The sequence below is a fragment of the Ahaetulla prasina genome, chromosome 1 (genome assembly GCF_028640845.1).
Source record: "Ahaetulla prasina isolate Xishuangbanna chromosome 1, ASM2864084v1, whole genome shotgun sequence".
NCBI lineage: Eukaryota > Metazoa > Chordata > Lepidosauria > Squamata > Colubridae > Ahaetulla > Ahaetulla prasina.
In genome coordinates, this window is record NC_080539.1 from 217809583 (window position 1) to 217837497 (window position 27915).

The following is a 27915-nucleotide window of genomic DNA, read 5'->3' on the forward strand; positions in this document are numbered from 1 at the left end:
GAGGGTTGAATAACAACCCCCAACTCTGTAAGCCTATTGTATTAACAATCAAACAGTGAAAAATATCTAAAACTATGTACAACAAGATAAAAGGAGCCTAATCACCAATAGCAATTGCACTCTCAAAAAAAGGCAAATAATTAAAACATTTGACTTATATAACAGGATATATATCTCTTGCCAGGCTATTACAGATTCTGGACATAAATACAAAAGGATTTTGCTCCATGACCATTTGCCTTATATCAAATCTTGCTACCAATCCTGCTAGTTCAGTATGGCTTATTCTGCAATAATGGGCAATAATTGTCTAAGGTTTCAGAAATCTTTCCTAATCTCATTTGGAGATGCCAGGGAAAGGCAGCCCAAAACTTTTGAAGAGAAAATGCCTGGCTTTTCACTAGTTACAGCCCAGGGACTGAAAGAAAGCCCTTAGAAATTAGTTAGGTTTGTGTAGAAGTCAATCTGCACAGTTTCTTTTTAATATGCGAGATTTTTATCAGACTTTAAACAGAGGGGAAGGAGAAAAATCCTCCGTAAAATCGTAGATGTTTATCAAATAACACGAGTGAAAATAATTATTTTATGATAATTTCTTTCATTTGGAAGCACCTCTAATATGGAAATCTGTAGCTGAATAGGAAAAGAGGGGATTACATATATTTCTATTGTGTTATTTGCTTTGGGGGCAAACAACAGAACATTGCAGAAAAAGATGAAGAACTTACGAGCAAAAGCAATTAAAGGTAAGAAAGACGAAAAAGAAATCTAAATGGCACAGTTCAAAGCATCTCCATATATACTTCCTTTGGTTTTGTTCTCCTTGGTACTCTAGGAATTATAATTCAAGGCAGAATATTCTTAGGTAGTCCTCAATTTATGACCACAATTGAGCCCATTTTTTTTTGTTTCTAAGTGAGACAGTTAACTGAATTTTGCCCCATTATACAACCTTTCTTGCCATATTTGTTTAGTGAATCAGTGCAGTTGTTAAGTTGGTAGCATAATTGTTAAGTGAATCTGCTTTCCCCTTTGGCTTTGCTTGTCAAAAGCTTGCATAAGGTGTTCACATGACACTCTAACCGTCATAAATATGAGTCAGTTACTAAGTGGCTGAATTTGATCACGTGACCTTGGAGACGATGCAACAATTGTACGTGTAAAAAACATTCACAAATCTTTTTTTTTTTAGTGCCATTGTATCTTTGAACAGTCACTAAATGAACATTTGTTAAGCCGAGGACTACTTGTACCTCAATTCTCAAGCAGGTCCTTTTCAAATTCTCTGTTTACTTCCTGACTAGTGCACAGCCATTTGCAATAGCTTTATATTTCAACAGCCATAGCAGTCAGCCAAACAAAAAAGAAAATCATTGAATAATTTCTAACATCACCATGAACATCAATATCCATAAACTAATTTGGGATTAGAGAGAACCAGCCAGTCATATAACATAATGTATCCCACCCCCGCCCCCGAGGAATGGTAAACAAAAATGCTCTGGTTCAGATATAGTGCCAAACTATGGTTTAGTATTATGTGCATTGGCAGCGAACACTAGCTTGCCTATTCCCCCAAAATCATTTTATATAGCCTGGGAGAAAAAGATGTGAATTAAAAATGATTTTCAGATTATACTGCAATAATGTTCAAGAAATGTTGCTTTGATTATACTATGATTTGTTAATGCCAAAACTGTAAAATATAATATAATCCCAGTTTATTGTAATAATCTTAAATTAAAACAACATTCCCAGTTCAGAAATTAAATTAACTGATGACTACTTTGGTCTTCATATAATCTGTATATGAATCACTACAATTATCTGCAGACTTAATAAATGTATTAAGAAACATTTTTAGGCTTCCCTTAATTTTAGAACATTCCTTTAAAATTTCTAAATAATAAAATTTCAAATGTACCTGAAATAAATATACTTATCCAGATAGGCTAAATATGCAAACAGTTTTCTTTGTGTTTGTGAATTGTGCCCCAAAATTTGGGGTTTGAGGTATTCTGTCTAGTCAAAACCTGCCTTTGATGATTCATTATGGGATCAGAATGACTTCATTTGTCTGAAATGGGCAATTGCGTTTCTATATCTAAGCAGTTATAACTAAAATATTTTGCACTGAAAACATAATGCAGCTGTTCCTCTGTTCCAGAACATAATTGCTATTCAATAACAGAAGTTATGATAGAAGATAGGTGGATAACAAATGGAAGATAACTCTTTCGTTCAGAGAAGAGCAACTAAAGATGATCAAAAGCCTGGAGCCTTAAAATATATGAAGAACAGCTGCAGGATTGGGGTTTGGATAGTCTAAAGAAAAGAAGAAATGGGGATAACATGATAGCAGTATTCCAGTATTTGAGCGGCTGCCACAAAGAAGAGGGGGTCAAATTATTCTCCAAAGCATCAGAGGGCAGGACAAGAAACAATGGTTGCAAACTAATTAAAGAGCGAAGCAACCTGGAATTAAAGAGAAACTTCCTAACAGTGAGGACAATTACCAGTGGAACAGCTGGCCTTCAGAAATGGTGGGTGCTCCATCACTGGAGGTTTTTAACAATAGTCTAGACCCATGATGGCGAACCTATGGCATGCGTGCCACAGGTGGCACGCAGAGCCCTCTCTGTGGGCACAGCAGCCTTCGCCCCAGCCCAGCTCCACATTGCATGCACGCAATGCCTCCTGCCAGCCAGCTGGTCTTCGGGTCTCTGCCACGCATGCGGGGGGCACATGCGGGGGACGCATGTGCTCATGTGGCATTATGGGGGTTCGGGCACACGCACATGCATGCGGGCTCTGGGCACTCGGCACTAAAAAGGTTAACCATCGCTGATCTAAACAGTCATTTATCTGAAACGGTCCTTTCCAACTCTTATTCTATTCTATTCTATTCTATTCTATTCTATTCTATTCTATTCTATTCTATTCTATTCTATAACAATCTATATTAATTAGACTGTGGCTTTTAATAGAACTTTTTGGGCACATTTATAAATTTCTAGCTTAGTTTGTCACAGAGGAGGACATCTACATTTTTCTCTCTGGTTCTTTTATCCACTCGCCCAGCCCCCACCCACTCAACAAGCATATACTTAAGGCTCATTCTCACATCCCCCTAACTGCAACCTGAAGACGCCCTGATAACCATTTGTGAAGGGCATGGTTGCATGTCACCGCCTTTGCTTCACCCCAGCCCAGCGCAAAGAAACTTAAATCTGTCTCTAAGCTTTTCCAATTTACATGTAATGTTCTCTATTTCACATGTCTTCCATTGGTCATGATCAATGCCATTTTGTGGACAATGCTGAAGGTGATGTGGACAGAGGCTAGGATTATCCACCTCTTACTCGCTTCTCTGAGTTTCTGTAGGCATTTCACCTCTTTATCCTTGGGCATTATTTTCCAGTGCTACTCTGCTTCAAGCTCTTCCAAAGTGAGTTATCCTTTGTACCTGCTCTCTTCTGATCACACAATTCAGTTATGTGGATTGGAGACTTAGCAAATAAAGATTCATTTCTCTTTGCTTCTCCTCCTATCCCACCTAGTGCTGACAGCTGATTCCCAAGCCGAGATATTTAGAGAAGCAGGAGATGAGAACTGACCCCTGTTCATTAGCTCTCTGATTGCACAGGGCTGATCTGTGAAATCAGACTCCTAGTGGCCAAAGAGTCATAGCTCCTTCAACTAACTTGAAAAGTAAGTAGGAGATGCTATGGCAGGAGGAGGCATTTTGGAACAAGCAATCCATTACAGAAAAGCAGCAGAAAGAAGTTCAGGATTTAAACCCTGGAAAATATATTTCTTAGCTTTTGTTTAAGCTGCTCTTCGTTATAACTCAGGTTATCTCTAAATGCAAGAAAGTATTTTGTCTACCCAAGTCAACCTCTACTTCTTGTCTTCCTGTAAGAACATTGAATTCCAGTGAAAATTATTTCAGTGGCCTCTGGGCAATGTGAGAATAGATTCCCGCACTGATAAGGAAACTGGTAGCTGTTGTGTAAATATTATCCAGGTGCAGGCCAGCTCACCTTCTCAGAAGCTACAGACTTCATTTCCCTCAACAGAAAGTGTGAGAAAAACAGGTAGAAATGAACTGCACTTTGAAATATGTCTTACATTTAAAAATAAAAGTTCTGGCTAGACTTCTTATGCTCTCAACTTAAATATGTTTTTTCTTAATAATAGCAATAGCACTTAGACTTATATACCACTTCACAGTGCTTTACAGCCCTCTCTAAGCGGTTTACAGAGTCAGCATATTGCCCCCAACAATCCGGGTCCTCATTTTAAGTCTGAGTCAACCTTGAGCCTGGTGAGATTCAATCTGCCAAACATCTGGCCGCCGGCAGTCAGCAGAAGTAACCTGCAGTTCTGCACTCTAACCACTGTGCCACCGTGGCTCATAATAAATCTTAATCAGAGATCACAGAGCCTGTTTCCAGTCTTGCCTATAGAGAAAGAGTTCTGACAGGCATCTCTGAACAGCTAGGGCTATTTGTGATGAAGGAGAATCTCTCCTGTTCTCCCACAGTGACTTAAGAGCCCTGGCACCGCTTTTCATGCTTCTAGCACTGGCAGCCTCCACCACCATGTGAAAGACTGGACAGTAACGTGGGGGAGCTTTTTTCAGTTTATTGGAAAGCCCCAATCAACCCATTGAACCCTGGACGACCTTAGCCGGGAAGCCTCTACCTACCTATAGATCAGCTGCACTGACAGATCTGCACTATAATGGCGGGGCCTTCATGGCAATGCCGGAGTCTCATTTTTTTCCCCCTAGGAAGTCAGATCTACAGAACAGCAGACCTGATACCATCTTTTAGCACCTGGCTAAATCCTTCAGAGCTGTGGTGGCACAGTGGTTAGAATGCAGTACTGTAGCCTAACTCACTGCTCACTCCAGGAGTTCGATTCTGACCGGCTCAAGATTCACTCAGCCTTCCATCCTTCTGAGGTCGGTAAAATGAGGACCCAGATTGTTGGAGGCAATAGGCTGACTCTGTAAACCGCTTAGAAAGCAGCACAGTACAGCACTGTGAAGTAGCATATAAGTCTAAGTACTATTGCTATTATGTCTAGCCATCTTCAAAACTTGTCTCCTCCAGCAACAGCTCAACCTTTTATTAGGGACAGCAGCGGGTAAACGTTTCTCCCACCATCAAGTAATACGCAATGAGAGGGGAAATAAAGATGGGGAAATTCACCAAATGTTTTTTTTCTAATTAGCCCCACATCAAATTTGTAAGGATAGCTAAATAAATAAGGACAACACCAGTCCCTGGTCTCATCACTGAGGGTGAATAGGACACAGCAGTCCAGGCAGAGCAGTTTGCACTATCATATTTCTCTGCCAACTTAGACTAGAAGAATGAGCTTTCAGGCAATCAAAATGCTGGGCTAGATATTCTTTTTGTAATCTGGAGAAGGGGGCAAGTTGATTTCCAAAAGGTCACTTGTAAATACAGATCCCTCACATCCTGGACATAAACTGTTTCAACTCCTACCATCAAAATGACGCTATAGAGCACTGCACACCAGAACAACTGGACACAAGAACAGTTTTTCCCTGAAGGCCATCACTTTGCTAAACAAATAATTCCCTCAACACTGTCAAACTATTTACTAAATCTGCACTACTATTAATCTTCTCATCGTTCCTGTAATGTATCTTTAAGAGTTTTGGAGGGAAAACTGAGCGGGAAAAAGCACGTTGCTGATTGGATAAAGCCTCTGGCTAAACTGTATATAAAGAGAGGGTTTTCCCAGCCCGAGCCGCTGGGTTCACCATATAGTAAAGAGCTGTTGTCACTATCCTGGTCTCCTGCCTCGTTATTGCCCGAATCTAACACTGGCGACAAGGATGGGATCTCGAGGCTAGGAGCGCCAGGAAAAAAGCTGAATTCACTAGGAAGACGCGAACCCAGCAAACAAGGGGCGGAAAGCAGCGATGTCCAGCTACACACCGCCAGCGCCATTCGACCCAGCTAAGGAAAAATGGGGGTCATACATGGCTCGTTTCGAGTGTTTCCTCGAGGCGAACGAACTCCAAGGAGTCTCAGACAACAGGAAGCGAGCGTATTTCCTGAGCCACTGCGGTCCAGAGGTTTTCGACACCGCAGAATCGTTGGCGGAGCCAACGCCGGTACAATCGGTGCCGTGGCAGACTCTACAGACCGTATTGAAAGCCCATTATGCACCAACGCCGTCCAAGTATGTGCAACGGTACGAATTCAGGGAGCGTAGGCAGCAAGAGGGCGAGTCCATCAGTGTATACATGGCAGCCCTGAGGAAAGCCACGAACCATTGCGAGTACCGAGACTTGGAAGAGGCATTACTGGAGCAATTCATTCGTGGGGTCAGGGACATCCGTTTGCGATGGCGGCTGCTGTCCAAAAGCAACTTGACGCTGGCAAACACCTTGGATGAAGCCAGGGCTCATGAGATGTCTACCCAAGCGGCGGAAACCCTACAAAAGCAGGTCGCACCAACGGCTGGTGCGAAATCAACCCCGGTCCACAATGAAGAGGTCCAGGCCGAGTCGGACGGTGAGGAGGAGGAAGGAGTCTTCCACACCGGGAGGCCGGAGAAAGAAGACCGGGGTGACTGCGCGAGTTGTGGAGGGCAACACCAACGACAACAATGCAAATTTAAGGATGCGACTTGTCGGCGGTGCGAAAGGAAGGGGCACATAGCACAGGCCTGTCGAGCACCCCAACCTTCCCGCCAAAAATTCAAACTGACCAACCAGAGCGCGGGAACGGCGAAGCGGCCCGTGATTGGTCAATTCAAAAAAGGCGCGAAGTTGAATCAGACTGCCGTGAGAGTGGGTCACGCAGCAACACGCCTAGAAAAAAAAATCTTTACGAAAACAAAGATTGAGGGGGTGCCGTGCCGATTGGAGGTGGACACCGGCTCAGCGATCACGATCATGTCCTGGGACACTCTCGTGAAAGCCTTACCCGCCATCGCAAAGCGCAAGCTGAAACCACAGAACTTAAAGGTACAAGACTACCAAGGGAATCGCATCCCTGTTCGAGGGGTAACGTCCGTCCACGTCGAGTATGGACAATACAAGAAAACTCTGCCCATCACCATAGTCGATGGGACCCTGCCAAGCTTGTTGGGACTGGACTGGTTCCGAGCATTGGGCATGGGAGTGACTGGAATCTTCAGAAACGAAGTCAACCTCAAAGACGCACTCATGAAGGAATTTGGGGACGTTTTCAGAGACTGCCTGGGCAAGTACACGGGGACCCCTATTTCGTTTAACTTAGACCCACAAGTTGCTCCTATTCGTTTAAAGGCTAGGAGGGTCCCGTTCGCCCTAAAGCCCAGGATTGACCGGGAACTGGACAAGCTAGTAAACCAGGGAATTCTAGTGCCAGTTGACCATGCTAAGTGGGAGACCCCTATAGTCACCCCAGTCAAACCGGACGGGTCGGTCCGGATTTGCGCTGACTATAAGGCAACGCTTAACAAAGCGTTGCAAAGAGTGCTTACCCGTCCGGTGGTACAGCACTTACTGCACTCAATGGGGCAAGGGCAGGTTTTGCCAAGCTAGACTTGGCCCAAGCCTATCAACAGCTGCCTGTAGATAGCAGCACAGCCAAGCGCAGACAATTGTGACTCACAGAGGGCTTTTAAGTGTACCCGGTTACAGTTTGGGGTTAGTGTGGCTCCAGGGTTATTTCAGAACCTAATGGAGCGGCTATTGCAGGGACTACCAGGGGTGGTACCATACTTTGACGATGTACTGGTATCCGCTGAGAATCTAGAGGAATTAGGGGTAAGGCTGCGAAAAGTTTTGGGCATTTTCCGGTCTGCCGGTCTCAAAGTTAAACTGAACAAATGCCAGATCGGGGTTGAATCTGTGGAATTCCTAGGCTACCGGATAGACAGGGAAGGGATTCACCCCGCTGATAGCAAGGTACGGGCCATCAGGAAGGCCCCGGTTCCAAAGAACAAAACGGAGTTGCAGGCATTCTTAGGTCTGGTCAATTTCTACGCGGTATTTTTAAGAAATAAGGCAGCAGTAGCCGAGCCGCTTCATAAATTACTAGCAAAGACGGCTGCATGGTCTTGGGGAAAGGCGGAAGCTAGGGCATTCGAAGGGGTAAAGAATCTCCTATCGAGTGATAGCCTCCTTATCCAATACAATGGCACGCTGCCATTAGTGTTAAGCTGCGATGCATCTCCCTATGGGGTGGGGGCTGTGCTCAGCCACAGGTTGCCAAATGGCACAGAAGCCCCTATTGCATATTACTCCCGAACAATGTCATCAGCTGAAAGGAATTATAGCCAGCTAGATAGGGAAGCCTTGGCTATAGTCTCCGGAGTAAAGAAATTCCATGAATATGTATTTGGTCGTGATTTCGAAATCATCACGGACCATAGACCTTTGCTAGGCCTGTTGGCAGGTGACCGCCCAACGCCCGTGGCACTTTCGCCCAGACTGACCAGATGGACTATCTTCCTAGCGGCGTATTCTTACAAACTACTACACCGGCCAGGGAAGGAATTAGGGCATGCGGACGCCCTGAGCAGATGCCCGTTACCAGAGACTATCGAAGACCCCACTCCGGGGACACCAGTTCTGCTAATTGACTCTTTGGACTCTGGCCCAGTCACATCCAAAGAGGTGGCTCGGGCTTCGTACAAGGACATTACAAAAAGGACTGTAATTGGTTGGGTACAAAGAGGTTGGCCGCTGCGGGCGAGCGTTTTAAAGAATTTGTGAAAAAGGTGGGGCACCTCCCAGCTCAAGGGGGGTGCCTGCTATGGGGGGATCGAGTGGTGATCCCGGAGAAATTGAGGAAAAAGGTATTGGAGCTCCTTCACGAAGGCCACCCAGGGATCGTGAGAATGAAGGGTCTAGCGAGAAGCTATGTGTGGTGGCCCTTAATGGACATGGAAATTGCTGAAAGGGTAGGGAAATGCCAGGCCTGCCAGGAGTCCAGACCGCTACCCCCAACGGCCCCGATTCGGGAATGGGAGAGACCCCAGGGCCCTTGGTCTAGGATCCATATCGATTTTGCCGGCCCCTTCCACGGCCAAACCTTTCTGGTAGTAGTCGATGCCTACTCCAAATGGCTGGAAATCATTCTCATGAGATCCATGACAGCCGAGGCCGTGATTTCAGTCCTACGGCACCTATTTGTAACCCACGGGTTGCCCGACACTTTAGTCTCCGATAACGGCCCGCAATTCACGGCAACCCAGTTTGAGGGGTACTTGGCAGAGGAGGGCATCCGGCATGTCCTCTCGGCGCCTTTCCACCCTGCGACGAACGGCCTTGCAGAACGTTTCGTTCCGAGCGCAAAGGAAGCATTGTCCAGAATCAGGCCAGGCGATTGGCAAACAAAAATCGATACATTCCTAGCAGTCCAACACAGAACCCCCTGTGTAACAACTGGCCGCAGCCCGGCAGAGCTATTAATGGGTCGGAAGCTTAGGTGCCCACTAGACCGTTTAAACCCAAACTACACACCAGACGGTTACAAAGGGGCACACGGTAAAACAAGAGGGATGGCAGTAGGCGACCTAGTGTGGGCACACAACTACAGCGAGGGCCCGACCTGGTTAGCAGGAAAAATCCTAGAGATAACAGGACCAAAATCATATCTAGTAGAGATAGAGGATGGCCGGGTATGGAAGCGCCACATAGACCAAATAAGGAAATGCATAACCGGTAAATCAGAATCAGACGAAACAGGCCCTGACTATCCAATGTTTGAATCCACAGCTGACTCAAACCCGGGGCAAACGCGGGACTTATCTGAGTTCCAGGAGGTCCAGCGACGCCAACCGGTTCCTCCTGAAGACAGCAGGGACGACTCTGCAAATAATCCAGGGCCGGATGGCCTAGAGGAGGAGCTGAGAGGAACAAACAGTCCCTCCGGTCAGCTCGACTCACTCCCAGAAAATGAATTGCGCAGGTCCGAAAGAGTCAGGAGACGCCCAGTCTACTTGCGTGATTACGTAGAAAAATAAGATGTTAATTCTATGTAAATATTGGTAAAGTGTTCTCTGGGAGGGAAGGAGTGTAATGTATCTTTAAGAGTTTTGGAGGGAAAACTGAGCGGGAAAAAGCACGTTGCTGATTGGATAAAGCCTCTGGCTAAACTGTATATAAAGAGAGGGTTTTCCCAGCCCGAGCCGCTGGGTTCACCATATAGTAAAGAGCTGTTGTCACTATCCTGGTCTCCTGCCTCGTTATTGCCCGAATCTAACAGTTCCCATCACCCATCTCCTTCCACTTATGACTGTATGACTGTAACTTTGATGCTGGCAATCCTTATTATTTATATTGATATATTGACCATCAATTGTGTTGTAAATGTTGTACCTTGATGAATGTATCTTTTCTTTTATGCACACTGAGAGCATATGCACCAAGACAAATTCCTTGTGTGTCCAATCACACTTGGCCAATAAAAAAAATTCTATTCTATTCTTTCTAAGATTCCCTGCCTTCCTGTTACTGTTTGAATATTCATCATATATTATAATACTGTACAGCCTAAATATTCTCAAACTGAGAAGCTATATTTATTCTGTTCCCCCACCCCCATATATGTTAAACTTTTAGCTCTTTACAGATAAGAGGAGTGCATTCAAATTATGCAGACCAAAAACCAGTAGTCTAAAGATGACAGTAATGCAACAGAAAGGCATGACCACAGGCTACTATAATACCTTTGAGTCTAATAGCAGTGGTGACATTCAATTTTTTCCCCCTACCAGTTCTGTGGGCGTGGTAGGGGGGTGGGGGGTGTCCTGTGACTGAGTGGGTATAGCCAACTCGATGTCACTCACACCCATATCCACTCAGTCACATGACCCCCCCAAGCCACACCCATAGAACCTGGCAAGAAAAAATGTATGAGCACGAGAAGGGCTCATAGTGAATGCTATGGCATAGAGAAGCTGAACTTTTCTCCCTCCTTTCACAGCAGAGCTGCTGATCTCTTTATGTCCCCTCAGCCCCCTCCATCCTGGGGACTACCTTAAAGGGACAGGCTGCAGTGGCCGAAAGAGGTGACTGGCGACCAGGCGAGTGAGCGAGTGAGGGTGGGGCCAACTAGGGGTGATTTTTATCGGTTCAGAGAACTGATTCAAATTGTCCCTACTGGTTCTCCTGAACCGGTCTGATCCAGTCGAATTTCACCCCTGGTCTATAGCTAACATTTAACAAAGAAAACAAGACTCAGAGGTTTCATTTATATCAGTATCTGTATTTCAGGGTCCTGAAACTTAGCTAGTTTAGTCACACTATGTATAGTTCACATGTCTGCAGTCATATGTAATGATGTAATTGCGGTAGTTGGAACTTGTTTGCAGTGTGAGATTCTTTTTTTTTTCTGCAGCTTTTCTACAATAAATATGCTTTACATAAAGGAACTATGAATGTTCTGATTCTTGGTACAAGTACTTCAAGTCCTTTGGGCTAATCATAGGCTTCAGAAAACTTATAAACAGCAATTACAACTGACCTCAACCTGTTTCAGTCCACATCTGAACATATTCCAGGTAGTTTCAGGCCAAAAATCAGTACTGGAACTACCTTTATCATCCTGATGCATGACCTACTCTAGAGGAAAGATAGAGAGTACCACTCTATTGATCCTTCTGGATAACATTTGAATCCTTCCACCATGGTACACTGCTATGTTGGGGCTGGCTGGACTAGGAGGCATGGTTTCCCATTCTCTTTATATAGTCACACTTGACCTGTTGCTGGGCTGTGGTGTCCTACAGGGGTCCATTAAATCACCCTTATTCTTTAAAATGTATATGGAATAGTTGTGAGATAATTAGAATATTGGAAGAGAAGTTGGGATTGGGTATTCTATTCATGTTGTTAGTCAGGTGAGGCAGGGCAGGTAACGGATCAATGTCTGCATGATGTAAAAAGCTGCATGAAGGCCACTAACATGATGGAGACATGGAGTATTGGTGGTTTGGCACACAATTGGAAGAAAGGAAGTCCAAGGGCAATAGCACATCTTTAAGGAACCTACAGAAGCTCCTAAGCTGAGTTTTATGATGACATGAATTATTATTTGAATGTAGTCCTTATGGCATCTATTCACAATTTGTCAACAATCACAACTATACAAGTGAACTGTCTCTTACCAAACGTTAACCAGTTTGAAACAAACGTTAATCAGTTTGAAACTTAGTATGCATCACTAAGAAATCTCAGCAATTTTACATGTAGAAATTACTGCCTGACCACCCTTTTCTAAGCTTAGCCCTGCAAATTATCCAGGGCACTGACCAGCACTGTCAATGAACACAACTATCTCAATGAATGCAATTATCTTAATGAGCACAAATATCTTAATTAAAAATTAATTTTGATGTCTTTGTGAAATAGATTTAATGATTGTTTCTTTTCTAATTTTATCACAGGAGCATTAATGTAAACCTTAAGAATATCCCAAATGGCACAGATCAGAGGCATATATTTTCTTGCTCCAGTGATCTTCTCTTTTATGGTCCTGTCCTCTGAAGTATTACACACTCACACACACACACACACACACACACACACACGCACACACACACACACTCTATATTAATGACAAGTTCGGTGTCTTCTGAAATTAATTTCACCATCAAATTATTAAGAACAAAATAAAATGAAGTAAATTCATTAACAAGAACAAAATGGTAAGTTACTATTATATGATTCCTGTGAAGATGTCTTGAAGGCCATCTGCAAACTTTAGGAATTGGTTAAAGATTTGTTGTTTTTTTCTGTAGAAGTAGAGGAGTTCTTACTGCCCTTGACAGAAATATAATAAATGTTCTGATACTATATCACTGGTTTCTACTGTCTCATATTTGGTCTTTTTCTGAATACTTTGTCTAAAATAAAGGAAGCATATTTTTTATCAAGAGTTGGCTGGAGCTGAGCAGTGCCCTCATTAAATTAGATAGATAGATAGATAGATAGATAGATAGATAGATAGATAGATAGATAGATAGATAGATAGATAGATAGATAGATAGATAGATAGATAGATAGATAGATAGATAGATAGTGTTAAGTTCGGGAAGTAACGAGGCTGGAGACCAGGGTAGTGACAACAGCTCTTTAATATAGGGTGAACCCAGCAACAGGCTGGGGCAAAAACCTCTCCTTTTATACAGTTCTGCTGGAGGCTTCGTCCAATCAGCAACGTGCTGATTTCCCGCTCAAATATTTAAAGGCACAACTGTTAATACATAACACTCCTCCCCTCCCAGAAAACACTTGGTCTTATTTACATATTTATTACATGTTATTTTTCGGCGTCACGCAAATAACCTGGGCGTCTCCTAGTTCTTTCTGACCTGCGGTTCAGTTCTGGGTGGTGTTTGAGCTGGTCGGAGGGCTGTTTTCTCCTCCCAGCTCTTTCTCTAGGCCATCGGGCTCTGGATTATTAGCCGACTCTTTTTCTTGGCCATCCGGCCTTGGATTAATTTTGGAATTTTCCTTGCTGTTTCCCTCGGGGACCTGATGGCGTCGCTGGAACTCTGGGACCTCAGCTAAGTCTTGCGCCTCCCCCGGGTCATTGTCAGCTGTGGATTCAAAGTGGTATTGGTCATTACCTGTCTCTGTTGGTTTGGTTTGGTCAGTTATTCGTTTCCTTAACTGATCTATGTGGCGCCGCCACATTCGGTTGTCTGGTAGCTCTACCACGACGATTTTGGCCCTGTTACTTTTGTTACTTGTCCTGCGACCAACTAGGGCCGTCCCCATAGTTTCGGGCCCACACCCGTCGCCTATGCTCATTTCCTTGTTTTTCTAGCTCCCCTTGTAACCCTCGGGTGTGTAATGGGGTTCAAGCAGTCAAGTGGGCACCAGTTTCGTCCCATTAGCAATTCGGCTGGGCTTTTCCCGTGGCTGTGCTTGGGGTTCTGTGCTGGACGGCTGGGGAAAAGTCTATTTTGTTTGCCAGTCACCTGGCTTGAGCCTGGACAATGCCTCCTTAGCGCTCCGGACGGGCGCTCTGCAAAAGGCCATTCGGCGCAGGGTGGAAAGGTGCAGAGAGGGCATGTCGGATGCCTTCCTCTGCCAGGTACTCTTCAAACTGGGCTGCCGTGAATTGGGGCCCATTGTCGGACACCAGAGTGTCCGGCAACCCGTGAGTTGCGAATAGGTGGCGCAGGGTTGCGATTACTGCTTCAGCTGTGGTGGACTTCATAAGTATGATCTCTAACCATTTGGAAAATGCGTCCACCACCACTAGGAACGTTTGGCCGTGAAAGGGGCCAGCAAAGTCAATGTGGATTCTTGACCAAGGCCCTTGGGGCTTTTCCCATTCTCTGACTGGGGCTGTTGGGGGTAGCGGTCTGGACTCTTGGCAAGCTTGGCATTTCCCTACCCTCTCAGCAATCTCTGCGTCCATGAGTGGCCACCATACATAGCTTCTAGCTAACCCCTTCATCCTTACGATGCCTGGGTGACCCTCGTGGAGGTCCAATACCTTTCCCTTAACTTAACAGGAATTATTACACGATCACCCCATAACAGGCACCCCTTGAGCCGAGAGCTCATCCGTTTCTTAACTGATCTATGTGGCGCCGCCACATTCGGTTGTCTGGTAGCTCTACCACGACGATTTTGGCCCTGTTACTTTTGTTACTTGTCCTGCGACCAACTAGGGCCGTCCCCATAGTTTCGGGCCCACACCCGTCGCCTATGCTCATTTCCTTGTTTTTCTAGCTCCCCTTGTAACCCTCGGGTGTGTAATGGGGTTCAAGCAGTCAAGTGGGCACGAGTTTTCGTCCCATTAGCAATTCGGCTGGGCTTTTCCGTGGCTGTGCTTGGGGTTCTGTGCTGGACGGCTAGGAAAAGTCTATTTTGTTTGCCAGTCACCTGGCTTGAGCCTGGACAATGCCTCCTTAGCGCTCCGGACGGAACGCTCTGCAAGGCCATTCGACGCAGGGTGGAAAGGTGCAGAGAGGGCATGTCGGATGCCTTCCTCTGCCAGGTACTCTTCAAACTGGGCTGCCGTGAATTGGGGCCCATTGTCGGACACCAGAGTGTCCGGCAACCCGTGAGTTGCGAATAGGTGGCGCAGGGTTGCGATTACTGCTTCAGCTGTGGTGGACTTCATAAGTATGATCTCTAACCATTTGGAAAATGCATCCACCACCACTAGGAACGTTTGGCCGTGAAAGGGGCCAGCAAAGTCAATGTGGATTCTTGACCAAGGCCCTTGGGGCTTTTCCCATTCTCTGACTGGGGCTGTTGGGGGTAGCGGTCTGGACTCTTGGCAAGCTTGGCATTTCCCTACCCTCTCAGCAATCTCTGCGTCCATGAGTGGCCACCATACATAGCTTCTAGCTAACCCCTTCATCCTTACGATGCCTGGGTGACCCTCGTGGAGGAGGTCCAATACCTTGCCCCTTAACTTAACAGGAATTATTACACGATCACCCCATAACAGGCACCCCCCTTGAGCCGAGAGCTCATCACGTTTCTTAACAAATTCTTTGAACCGTTCGCACGAAGCAGCGGGCCACCCTCTCTGTACCCAACCGAGTACAGTCCTTAACACAATGTCCCGGTATGATGCCCGAGCCACTTCCTTTGATGTGACTGGGCCAGAATCCAACGAGTCAATAAGGAGGATGGGCGTCCCGGAGTGGGGTCTTGATGCGCCCCTGGCAGTGGGCATCGGCTCAATGCGTCTGCATGCCCCACTTCTTTCCCCGGTCGATGCTGCAGCTTGTATGAGTAAGCGGCTAAAAATATAGTCCATCGAGTCAAACGTGGCGAAAGTGCCACAGGCGTTGGCCGGTCGCCAGCCAGTAATCCCAGTAACGGTCTGTGGTCAGTCACGATTTCAAAATTCCGCCCAAAGACATACTCATGGAATTTTTGACCCCTGATACAATGGCTAATGCTTCTTTGTCTAATTGGCTGTAGTTCCTCTCTGGGAGGACATCGTTCTAGAGTAGAACGCTATAGGGGCTTCTGTGCCGTTTGAAGTCTATGGCTGAGTACAGCCCCACCCCATAAGGGGACGCGCATAACCAGCACTAGGGGTAGTGAGTCGTGATATTGGATGAGCAGGCTATCACTTGAGAGCAGGTTCTTTACTGCTTCAAAAGCCCTATTTTCTGACTTTCCCCAAGACCAAACAGTATTTTTCCCTAAGAGCCTATGCAGCGGTTCCATAGCGGTTGCTTTGTTCTTTAAAAGACCGCGTAAAATTAACCAATCCCAGGAATGCCTGCAGCTCTGCTTTGTTTTTGGGCGCTGGAGCCTTCCTAATTGCCTTAACTTTGCTCTCAGTAGGGTGAATTCCTTTCTTGTCTATCCGGTAGCCCAAGAAATCGACCGATTCGACCCTATCTGACATTTATTTGTCTTGACTTTTAATCCGGCTGTCCGGAAAATGCTCAAGACCTTTCTTAACGCTCCCCAATTCCTCCATGTTTTCCCTGAAATTAGGACATCATCAGTAGGAACTACCCTGGGAGCCCTTGCAGTAGTCGTTCCATCAGGTTTTGGAACAGCCCTGGTGCCACACTAACCCCAAATTGCAATCGGGTGCACTTGAATGCCCCCTGTGCGTCACAATCGTTTGGGCTTGCTGCGGGCGTCTACTGGCAGTTGTTGGTAGGCTTGGGCCAAGTCTAACTTTGCAAAGACTTGCCCTTGCCCCAAGGAGTGCAATAAATGTTGCACTACGGAACCGGGTAGCGCTTTTCTGTAAGGCTTTGTTAAGCGTCGCCTTGTAGTCAGCGCAAATTCTAATTGACCCGTCCGATTTGATGGGGTGACGATTGGCGTCTCCACTTTGCGTGATCGACTGGCACCAAAACCCCTGATTTATGAGCTTGTCCAGCTCCTTATCAATTTTGGTTTTAGGGCAAAGGACTCTCCTCGCCTTAAGCCTAATGGGGGCTACCTGGGGTCTAAGTTGAAGGAAATAGGGTCCCCTTGTACTTGCCCAGGCAGTCCTTGAAGACATCTTGAACTCGTTAAGAGAATGTCTTTCAAATTGCAGTCACTTCTGTAGATGCCAGTCACTCCCATGCCCAGGGCACGAAACCAGTCTAGTCCCAACAGACTGGGCAGAGTTCCTTCCGGCGATCGTGATGGGCAGGGTCTTTTTGTGAGGGCCGTACTCACTCGGACGGAGGTGGTCCCTCGAACAGGGATGCGATTCCCCTGGTAGTCGTGCACTCGTAGCCGTGCTTGCAGATGGCGCTTGACGGACGGCAGCGACCGCCAGTGTCCCAGGACATGATGGTGATCGCTGATCCCGTGTCTACTTCAAGCCTGCACCGTACTCCCTCGATCTTGGGCTTTGTGAAAATCTTCTTTTCCACTTTGGTTGAGGCGACCTATAATGACAGTCGTTTGGTTAGACTTGCGCCTTTCTTGTTTGAACCAATCGCGGGCCGCCTTTCCGGTTCAGCGTTTTGATTGATTTGAATTTTCGGCGGGAAGGTTGGGCGCTCTGCAAACCTGAGCTAAGTGTCCTTTCTTCCCACACCGCCGGCATGTTGCGTCTTTAAACCTGCAGCGTTGGCGCTGATGCTGCCCTCCGCAGCTTCCGCACTCGTCACGGTCCTCAGTGTCGCGTTTCTCGGTCCGGCAGACCCTTCCTCATCCTCGCCCTCACCTTCATTCGGACTGAATCTCCTCCTGGTGTACTGGCGTTGGCTTTGCGCTCGCCTTGGATTGAAGAGGCTTTGCAGAGTCTCTGCTGCTTTAGTAGACATTTCGTGTGCTCTGGCCTCGTCCAGGCGGTGGCTAGTGTCAGGTTGCTCCTGGCTAGCAGTCGTCGCCGTGGGCGGATGTCCTTGACCCCTCGGATGAGTTGCTCGAGTAGCACTCGTCTAAGTCTCGGTATCCGCAGTCCTTGGGCGCTCTTCTTAGCGGCCATGTAGTCACCGATGGACTCGCCCTCCATCTGTCTCGTTCTCCGAATTCAAACCGCTGCACGTATTTGGACGGGCGTCGGTGCGAAATGATTCTTCAGCAAAGTCTGCAGAGTCGGCCACGATACCGATTGTATCGGCGTTGGCTCTGCCAGGGCTTCCGCAATCTCGATTACCTCCGGCCGCAATGGCTTAGGAAGTAAGCCCGCTTGCGGTTATCAGGGATCCTGTAGTTCGTTGGCTTCTAGAAAGCTTTGAAGCGGGTCATATATGTTCCCCATTTCTCCTTGCCGGGTTATGCAGTGCGGGTGGCGTGTTGCCATTTCCGCGTTTCTGCCCTGAGTTTGCTGGGTTCGGGACTAGCGTGCTTCAGCTCGGTTCTGGTTCTCCTTAGCCTCGAGATCCCACCTTCGTCGCCAATGTTAAGTTCGGGAAGTAACGAGGCTGGAGACCAGGGTAGTGACAACAGCTCTTTAATATAGGGTGAACCCAGCAACAGGCTGGGGCAAAAACCTCTCCTTTTATACAGTTCTGCTGGAGGCTTCGTCCAATCAGCAACGTGCTGATTTCCCGCTCAAATATTTAAAGGCACAACTGTTAATACATAACAGATAGATAGATAGATAGATAGATAGATAGATAAATAGATAGATGATAGATAGATAGATAGATAGATAGATAGATAGATAGATAGATGGGTGGGTGGATGGAGGGAGGGAGGGAGGGAGGGAGGGAGGGAAAGAGAGGGGGAGGGAGGGAGGGAGAGAAGGAGAGGGAAATATGATATTCTTGTTTATACCCCTCCATTTAGGCCACTCTGAATAATGGGAGTTGGTGGCAGCACTGAGGCGCGCCTGAAGTAGAGGGCTGTACCACTGCCCCCACTCAAAAAGGCCAGTTTGTGCTGTACCACAAGCCACACAAGCCTTGGGTATTGGCATGATTGCCCCTGCAGCTCAGGAGTCCCCAGGATTTGCCACTTACCTTCAGGCGGTGCTTTCTTTCTGTTGACAGAAGCACACAAGGCCTTTGCTCTTGAATGGCTTTGGAGAATGTTTTTTTATGGTCTCTGCAGCCTCAGAAAAACGCATATTCTTGTATGATTTTCGGAGGCTGCAGAAGCTGCACAAGACATACCTCATTCTTGCATGAGGTCTCCAAAAATTGTGTGGGAACAGGTGTGCTTTTGAGAATAGTGATTGTTGGGTGTTGGTAAGCCCTGGTGCGTCAGCCAAAACACTGTGGCATATCACTTTGACACATGTCATTGGTTTTTCATAACTAGGATGTATAAAACATAGACATAGTTTCCTCTCTCAATTCCTTTAACCTCTCTCCACACATCAACCACGCCGTTCAAGCATCCACATATTTAAAATCCCCATTTTACAGATCTCGGAAAGATGGAAGACCAAGTCATTCTTGAGCCCTGTCAGGATTGAACTCCAGGCTGTGGGCAGAGTTTGCCTGCAGTACTTTAATCACCGCGCCACCAGGGTTGGTTTCTAAACACAGAGTATTTAGCCAGTAGAAAGCCCTTAATTTTTAACAGATTTCAGATGTATTGTACCTGTTTTGGTCAACGGGCTTGAAAAAAGCTGCTGAAGAAGTTTGTTCTCTGAAGTCCTCAATACCACCATTATGTCAGCAGGTAGGGTGTCTCTGTTCTTCTCAAGGAAGCCATAAGCATCATACTGAACCTATACAATGTGGGAGATCAATGTAAAACAGGCTCTTATAAGATTCTGTCACCTGTAGTACTTTAAGTAAAGATGGGAACTTTTCCCTCTTTGTGTAGTGCTCAGTCATATTTATGTCTACTTATTTTCATATGCATACACTCACAACTATTTTCCCTCATCAGCAATCTCAGTACAACTTGTTATAAAACACAAGTTAAACTTCTCTGCTCTCCATCTCTTTTTGCTTCTTGTTTTTCTCCTGAATTTTAAGTATTGCAACCACTGCTGATTTTGCAGAAGGCCCTATATCTGTATGACCTACCATACAGTATAGACTGGTTCAAAGCTCTCTGATAACTGAACTTTTCAAAAGTGTTCTCAAAAAATACTCTGTTCCTTGTAAACCCTGGCAACCATTAAAGTAAGGAGCTAAGCAGGAGATGCTTTGACTTCTCTACTGAGAAGATTGTGGTCTTCAGCCTTAAAGAAACAAGGCACTTCATGAAATCGGCAGTGACAGGAACAGTTACAATTCCAGGAAACAGATAAGGGGAGAAAGGACCAGTATAACACCATAGGCTTCACCTATAGATGTACCGCCATATTTTAAATTAAGAATTAGCATCAATGCCTTGCCAAATGGTTGAGAACACCTGAAGTCCCTTGTACCTGCCAACTCAGTTCTATTGGCCATCACGGGCCATCAAATACTATGGGTTGTATAACAGTGTCTAAATTTTAAAATGTAAACTCATTAAAAGATTAAGTAGGGAAGAAAAATCGGAAAGTCATTGAAGGGAAATCTAAGGACATTTATTACATTTTTAATTTAGTGCAAGTTATATAAGCGTTACCTTTCCGGCATAATGATGAATGCCAAAACAGAGCTCCACTCGTTTGGGTCTCCAGAAGTATTTGCATCGCAGATTATCTTCAAATTTATCTGTGCATTTTTAAAAAAGAAAACTATATTAATGGACCATTCTTTTGATGGCCGCAAGGACAAATCTTCTCACATTGGAAACGAGATAAGATGCTGATGATATCAGATTGGGAAACCAAACTTGTAGAATATACAGCAATGGCAAAAGAAAAGGTATACAGTAGGTTCAAAATAGAAATTTAACTAAATTCAAGCAAGAATGGCTCCCTCATATATTACTCAGCAAGGCAAATTCAGATACTTGGAGTATGGTTTCAAAGGGGAAAGAAACCAAAATAGATGAAAGAAATAAAATAAATAGAAATCATATATATATACATGTATGTATGTATGTATGTATGTATGTATGTATTATTGGGTTTGTAAAATTGGAAGTGTCTTGGCGACGTTTCGACGAAGTCTCATTCGTCATCTTCAGGCTTCAGCCATTGCTCCCAGAAGCACGAAGCTGAAGCCTGAAGATGACGAATCGTTCGTCGGCATCGCCAAGACACTCAATTTTACGAAAACTCAACCAAAGACCTACATATATAGAGAGAGGTGGGGGGGAGAAAGAGAGCGATTTCAGTCATTAGTCAGGGTACAATGAAAGGGAAATGTATAACTTGTAATTGAGTAATTTCCTAGTATTGCTTTAACTTATTTTTTTATTTTTTATTCTTTTGTATACCAATGGCCATTCTTCTCTCTTTTCTATGTAACCATTAGTATTTACTTTCTGAATAATAAAAACTAGAAAAATTAAAAATGGCCCATTGTTTGGATTGCAAATCAGTTTCTTCCTGAGCATATAATCAAAACTATTTTCCCCTGAATACTAGTTGCTTCCATATTGCTTCTTAGGTATTTTCCATGTTTTTTTAAAAAAATATTATTCATTATTGCTGTTTATGTAAGATACTAATTTAGCTCAGCAACATAGACAAATTACCTTTTTCTTTTGTATACCAATGGCCATTCTTCTCTCTTTTCTATGTAACCATTAGTATTTACTTTCTGAATAATAAAAACTAGAAAAATTAAAAATGGCCCATTGTTTGGATTGCAAATCAGTTTCTTCCTGAGCATATAATCAAAACTATTTTCCCCTGAATACTAGTGGCTTCCATATTGCTTCTTAGGTATTTTCCATGTTTTTTTAAAAAAATATTATTCATTATTGCTGTTTATGTAAGATACTAATTTAGCTCAGCAACATAGACAAATTACCTTTTTCTTTTGTATACCAATGGCCATTCTTCTCTCTTTTCTATGTAACCATTAGTATTTACTTTCTGAATAATAAAAACTAGAAAAATTAAAAATGGCCCATTGTTTGGATTGCAAATCAGTTTCTTCCTGAGCATATAATCAAAACTATTTTCCCCTGAATACTAGTGGCTTCCATATTGCTTCTTAGGTATTTTCCATGTTTTTTTAAAAAAATATTATTCATTATTGCTGTTTATGTAAGATACTAATTTAGCTCAGCAACATAGACAAATTACCTTTTTCTTTTGTATACCAATGGCCATTCTTCTCTCTTTTCTATGTAACCATTAGTATTTACTTTCTGAATAATAAAAACTAGAAAAATTAAAAATGGCCCATTGTTTGGATTGCAAATCAGTTTCTTCCTGAGCATATAATCAAAACTATTTTTCCCTCATCAGCAATCTCAGTACAACTTGTTATAAAACACAAGTTAAACTTCTCTGCTCTCCATCTCTTTTGCTTCTTGTTTTCTCCTGAATTTTAAGTATTGCAACCACTGCTGATTTTGCAGAAGGCCCTATATCTGTATGACCTACCAGTTTTAAATTCAGTCTTTGATATTCCTTAGCCTCAGCATTTAACACAGAACACGATAATTATAATAAGGAAAGCAAAAGACAGCAGTTTATTCCAAACTCATTGTATCTGCCAGTTCGGTCATCCCACGCAGTAAAACTCCTTAATTCAAGCAGTTTCAGATGACCTACCAGTTTTAAATTCAGTCTTTGATATTCCTTAGCCTCAGCATTTAACACAGAACACGATAATTATAATAAGGAAAGCAAAAGACAGCAGTTTATTCCAAACTCATTGTATCTGCCAGTTCGGTCATCCCACGCAGTAAAAACTCCTTAATTCAAGCAGTTTCAGATGACCTACCAGTTTTAAATTCAGTCTGCTGGGCTATTAACACTTCCACTTCATGATTTATTAACTTTCATCCATAACGGTGCATTCCAAACAGCATTAATCCTCATAAATCTTCATTATTAAGCCCTGTGAAGTGAAGGAAAGGTCCTTACCCCACCACGGTCATGGCCACGCCCCCGACACCCACCACTGATAGAGCCCCCCCAAACTTTTGGCCACTAGGAATCAGTTTCATGGAGAGAGGTTTTTCTGCAGACAGGAAAGGGCGTGGTTTCACATGCAGGTTTCAGCCTGAATCCCACAGATGGGGTTTCGCTTGTTTGTGGGGCCTGGTTTCTGGCCTGCCATGCCATGGCCCAGTGCCGGTTCATGGACTGGAAGTTGGGGACCCTGGCATAGAGGGTAGGCTGAGATTAAGCTGTAGAAGATTTTTCACACTGTGTTCTGTACTCTCATCCATACCACCTATCTAACAACCGGTCATTTTAGATCTATTTGTTTTCCAGAAGATATGTTAAAAAGCATCTCTTCATTGGTAACCTATCACCTAGCCAACTTGAAAAGCAACTAATGCACCAATCCAGGCATTTGTCCATGATCAACTCACTGCGTCTTAAGGAAAGCCATTGTTAGTAGTTTTTGCCACCAGCTGCTCACATTGAGTGAGAAGGAAAAATAAAGCCAAAAAAATCTACCAATTGCTGCCCTTAAATTGTCATGCATTAAAAATGTAAGAACTTAAGCAAATTAGAACTCAGCTCCAGGATATCCAAATTATGCTAGCATATTTTTTGCCAATTCAGAGACTATAACGAGGCTCATTAATGCAGTTGTGCGGAAGTCCTAAGAAATGGTCTTAACATTTATCATAGATTTCTCAAAATTTAAGATGAACAGGACTAATCCCTCTGAAAATACCTATCTTGGAAAGGCATGCTGACTGGGCATATGAGAATGGCTTTTCCAGAATTGCTCCTAAACCATACAAGAAATTCCTTTGGTAAATGTTCTCGTTTCTTTACTTTGAAAGCACATTGTTTTAGTTTACCGTATATACTCGAGTATAAGCCGACCCGAATATAAGCCGAGGTACCTAATTTTACCACAAAAAACTGGGAAAAACTATTGACTCGAGTATAAGCCTAGGGTGGGAAATGAGGCAGCTACTGGTCAATGTAAAAAATAAAGATAGAGCCAAGACCCGTGGACCGGCAAGCTATCTTTTCCAAAGGCGAAAAGAGGGCGAGTGAGAGGAGGGCGAGTGTGTCAAACGCCAAGGGGCGAGAGGAGGCGAGTGACAACGCCTCCGCCTCCGAGGGCGAGAGGAGGACGAGTGAGAGGAGGGTGAGTGTGTCAAACGCCAAGGGGCGAGAAGAAAGTAAATAAAGAACTGAGGCGTGCAATTTTGAGGATACGCGCTGGGGTTGGGGGGTAACGGGAGGGAAAAGAGAATCGTTGCAAAAGCCACTCGCGAGGCGGAGTTTGCGGGAGTATCTGATTCTTCTGACATCGCCCTCAGCGAGCCCTCCTAGTGCTGCTTCGACGCCGTTTCAGCCTCCAAAGCGACTGTCAGTCTAAATCCACTTCGCTCAAAGCCCCTCGTTTCTTCCTTTCCCACTACACACCTGAGGTCCCCGAGGCGACGCGCGTTACCCGAGGCGGCGGGGCCCGCCGTCCTCACGTGCTGCTAATCCCCCCTCCCCCAGCAAATCCAAGAGTAGCTGAGAAAGAAAGCGGGCTGGCTTCACCCTCCTCCCCAACCTGCGCAACGTGCCCGGGCTCCGCCGCCTTTACCTTCAAGAAGCGCTGCAGAGCCTCGGTCTCGTCCACCACCTCCATAGCTGGGCCATGCACCAAGCGGTCGGGCTAGTCGCCGAGCCCGCACAGGCATCCCCGGCCAGGCGCCTCGGCGCGCAACACGCGCGCGCCCCGGAGCCCTTTTCGCCCTGGGACTTCGCACTAGGCTCCACCGGACTCTGGCCCCGAGCTGGGGCGTGCCTCCGTCGCCTGAGCAGAAGCCACACGCTTTCCACCGGGGCGATTGGCTCCCGGGCTCCCCCAGCCGGCACTTCACGGCGGCCTCCCCCCACCCACCCATCCCCACTGCCGCTTCGCACTCAATTTCGGCTTTTCGGAGAGGAGGGCGAGGGTGACAAACGCCCCCTCCGCCCCCTCCGAGGGCGAGAGGAGGACGAGTGAGAGGAGGGCGAGGGTGACAAATGCCCCCTCCGCCCCCTCCGAGGGCGAGAGGAGGACGAGTGACAACGCCCCTCCGCCTCCGAGGGCGAGAGGAGGACGAGTGAGAGGAGGGCGAGAGTGACAAACGCCCCCTCCGCCCCCACCGCGAGAGGAGGGCGAGAGTGACAAACGCCCCCTCCGCCCCCACCGCGGGCAAGAGGAGGACGAGTGAGAGGGGGGCGAAAATGTCGAACGCCCCCTCCGCCCCCCCCGCCGACCACCGCCGCCGCCATCAAAAAGCGGCGGAAGAAAACGCCGGGGGCCAGCCACCGCCCCAAAACGAGCCGGCCGAGCTGGCAAAGCATGCCGGCAGCATTTGGGCTCGTCCTGCCGGCCCAGCTGTTCCCGAGGGCAAAAAACCCTACAACTACAACTAACTCTACAAGGGTAGACTCGAGTATAAGCCGAGGGGGCCGCTTTTCAGCACAAAAAACATGCTGAAAAACTCGGCTTATACTCGAGTATATACGGTAGTTTTTTTTATTTAATAGTTTTACTTTTCTTTTAATGGTGCCGCTCTTGTTTTAGATTGTAGCAAATGATATAAACATAGCATAAGATCAAGCTGTGGACAGTTGTAATGTTGAAATGCTGGTAATTTAGGATATGCATGGAATTAACTATACACTTAAGGCAGAAAGAAGGAAGGGAACACAAGTTTGCTTTTTGAGCCCACAAGTAATAAACTAGTCATTTTTTTTCATGCTAACTTGTAAGCCTAATATAAAATTCATCAATGTTCTTACATTTTTTCTAATCTGAAGCACAAATACAATATTTATAATGACCTTTTAAACTTTATTGTGTTTTCTGTGTATCAATATATAATAACAAACCCTTCAAAACATAGAAGCTTTTTGTGTTTGTTGTAATGTATGTTCCTGTTGCTACTATTTCCATAGTACTGATGATAGAAAGAGATTAAAAAACAGAGTACCCTAATAAAATACCACTTCTCTAATAGAGTACCATTTAACACATTAAAGAAATAATTTTAAGTAGAAACTTGCAAGTTTTTACTTCATTCTCTTAATTGTTATGCCACCATAATTCCAAAGTTATCTGAAAACAGTTTGTAGATAGAGGGAAGATTCAGAATATTCAGAAAAACCTCTAATATTTTGTGCTTATATCAACTTTACTAAATGTTTATTATGTTTGGTAACTTTATTTTTCCCCCTGCAGTTGATTTATCACAATTGTTTCATTTTAGATATTCAACAAGACTGCAGAGATTAAAGCAAAAGATCTCAGCATAGCCAATAATAGAAAAATGTAACGTGGCACTTTTTTGGTTATTTCCACTGAAACGTAAGTACAGAAATTTGGAACTCTACTTCCAATATTAGCAGATGTGTACAGTAAGTTGTGTAAATTCCCAGTGTTTGATCAGCTAGCACAAAATGAGCAGCAAGCAGTTACTACATTTCAGGTGACGTGCAGGCAGATGGCCAACAGAGTATAGAAGGAGCCAAAAATCCTTGTTCCTGATTGCATTACTGAAGGACACAGCTGGTTTTGAATTATCCAATCGCTGCATTCAGAAATTTTTGAAAAACTATCCATACATCCCTATTTGATATCTCTAGAAAAATATTAATTTTCTAATATCTTTCTCAATGGGATAAATACCAATTGGCCTAATGAGCAAAGACACATCAATCTAAATATTGGTTACAAAATAATTTTAAACTGTTTCTTTCACTTATTTTTTACACAGCTAGACAGGTAATAGTGCTAAAGAAGCATCGTTTATTTCTAATGGGAGTAGGATTTTTTTCCTTGGGTTTTTAAGTGACTATCTTTTCCTGCTGGGGCTTGCTATGTAGCCAGTTTCACAGAAGCTCTGCTATAAGGCTCAATTCTCTCTATAGGTAATTTCTTATTCGGTAATTTCTTAATCAGCAGATAACTCTCAGATGTGGTTTGAATTCACATATCAACTGAACTGATATGAACCCACTTGCTTCCATTAGTAATAACTAACAGTTTATTATATGGAGAAGATGTCTATCTATAATTATTATAAAATTATACTCAACAATTTAATCATTTGACTCCAAGAGTTTAATGCGGTCAGCTTGGATTTAAACTTTATATAAAATACAAATTGTTCTCTTGCTTTTTTCTTCTGTGTATATATGTAACCATTTGGGATTTCTGAAGAGGTCATACCAACTAATGTTAGGTCTGTTGCTTGGGGAAATCGGCTTTCTTCATCCAGTAGAGAAAGTAGCCCCATTGGTTTCTGAAGGAACATGTCTAAGAGTGGTCTGTTGTCTTCATAATCAACCAAGACAGCATCAATTCCTTCATTGTGATATTCCATCTAAAGTATTACAAAAGTTAATACGTCATAAATATCATTATGGTATTTGGGAATATTGGGAATATTCTATATTCAGCAATCTGGCTTTTTGTATTCATCTAGTTTCCAGGTGTCAAACTTGCGGCGTCACATTGCCATCATGTGATCTATCATGATATTTTCCCCTTTGTGAAGCTGGGGTGGGTGTGGCCTGTGCATGACGCATCTGGCCCTGAGGCTGCCAATTTGACACCCCTGATCTAGTTGCAAAGCTGAGAAAAGAATAAGGCAAGCAAGTTTCAACAAGTTGCTGCTCGGTGATTTTTTTTAAAAATCACTATTTGGGAAATGCTTCTCTTACATTTGTTCCTGATTTTCACATAACTAAAATTCATATGTTGCTTTCAGTTTCACTGATTTGTGAGGAAAAAGTCTCTTTTCTTCAACACAATAGCACACAGCTGCATACAAACATAGTATATCACAAATGCATTGGTTAGTATGATACCATATTTTAATTTTTATATACAATATTGTGTTTGTATACAGAAGTTGCACGTGTGTCCGATAAATTCGTATGGTGAAAGCTTTTTCCCTTTATGAGAAAACGTTTATTTTCACAGAAGACAGATGAAGTCATAAACTTCATACCAAAATCATCTTCTTTGGTTCATTGGTCTTACAAGTCCCAAGCCGAGCCTGCAGACTTTGCT

At 44.5% G+C, this 27915-nt stretch overlaps 1 protein-coding gene across 1 annotated transcript in view; it reads right to left on the minus strand.

Annotated features, from left to right (window-relative positions):
* Nucleotides 1-27915, minus strand: part of MYO3B (myosin IIIB) — a 284495-nt gene that overhangs the window by 131688 nt on the left and 124892 nt on the right. Inside the window, exons 19-21 of the mRNA XM_058190849.1 lie at nucleotides 27070-27223; nucleotides 20444-20532; nucleotides 19478-19607 (exon numbers count right to left, since the gene is read on the minus strand). Coding sequence (XP_058046832.1) covers nucleotides 19478-19607; nucleotides 20444-20532; nucleotides 27070-27223 — 373 coding nt within the window. The remainder of the gene's footprint in view (nucleotides 1-19477; nucleotides 19608-20443; nucleotides 20533-27069; nucleotides 27224-27915) is intronic.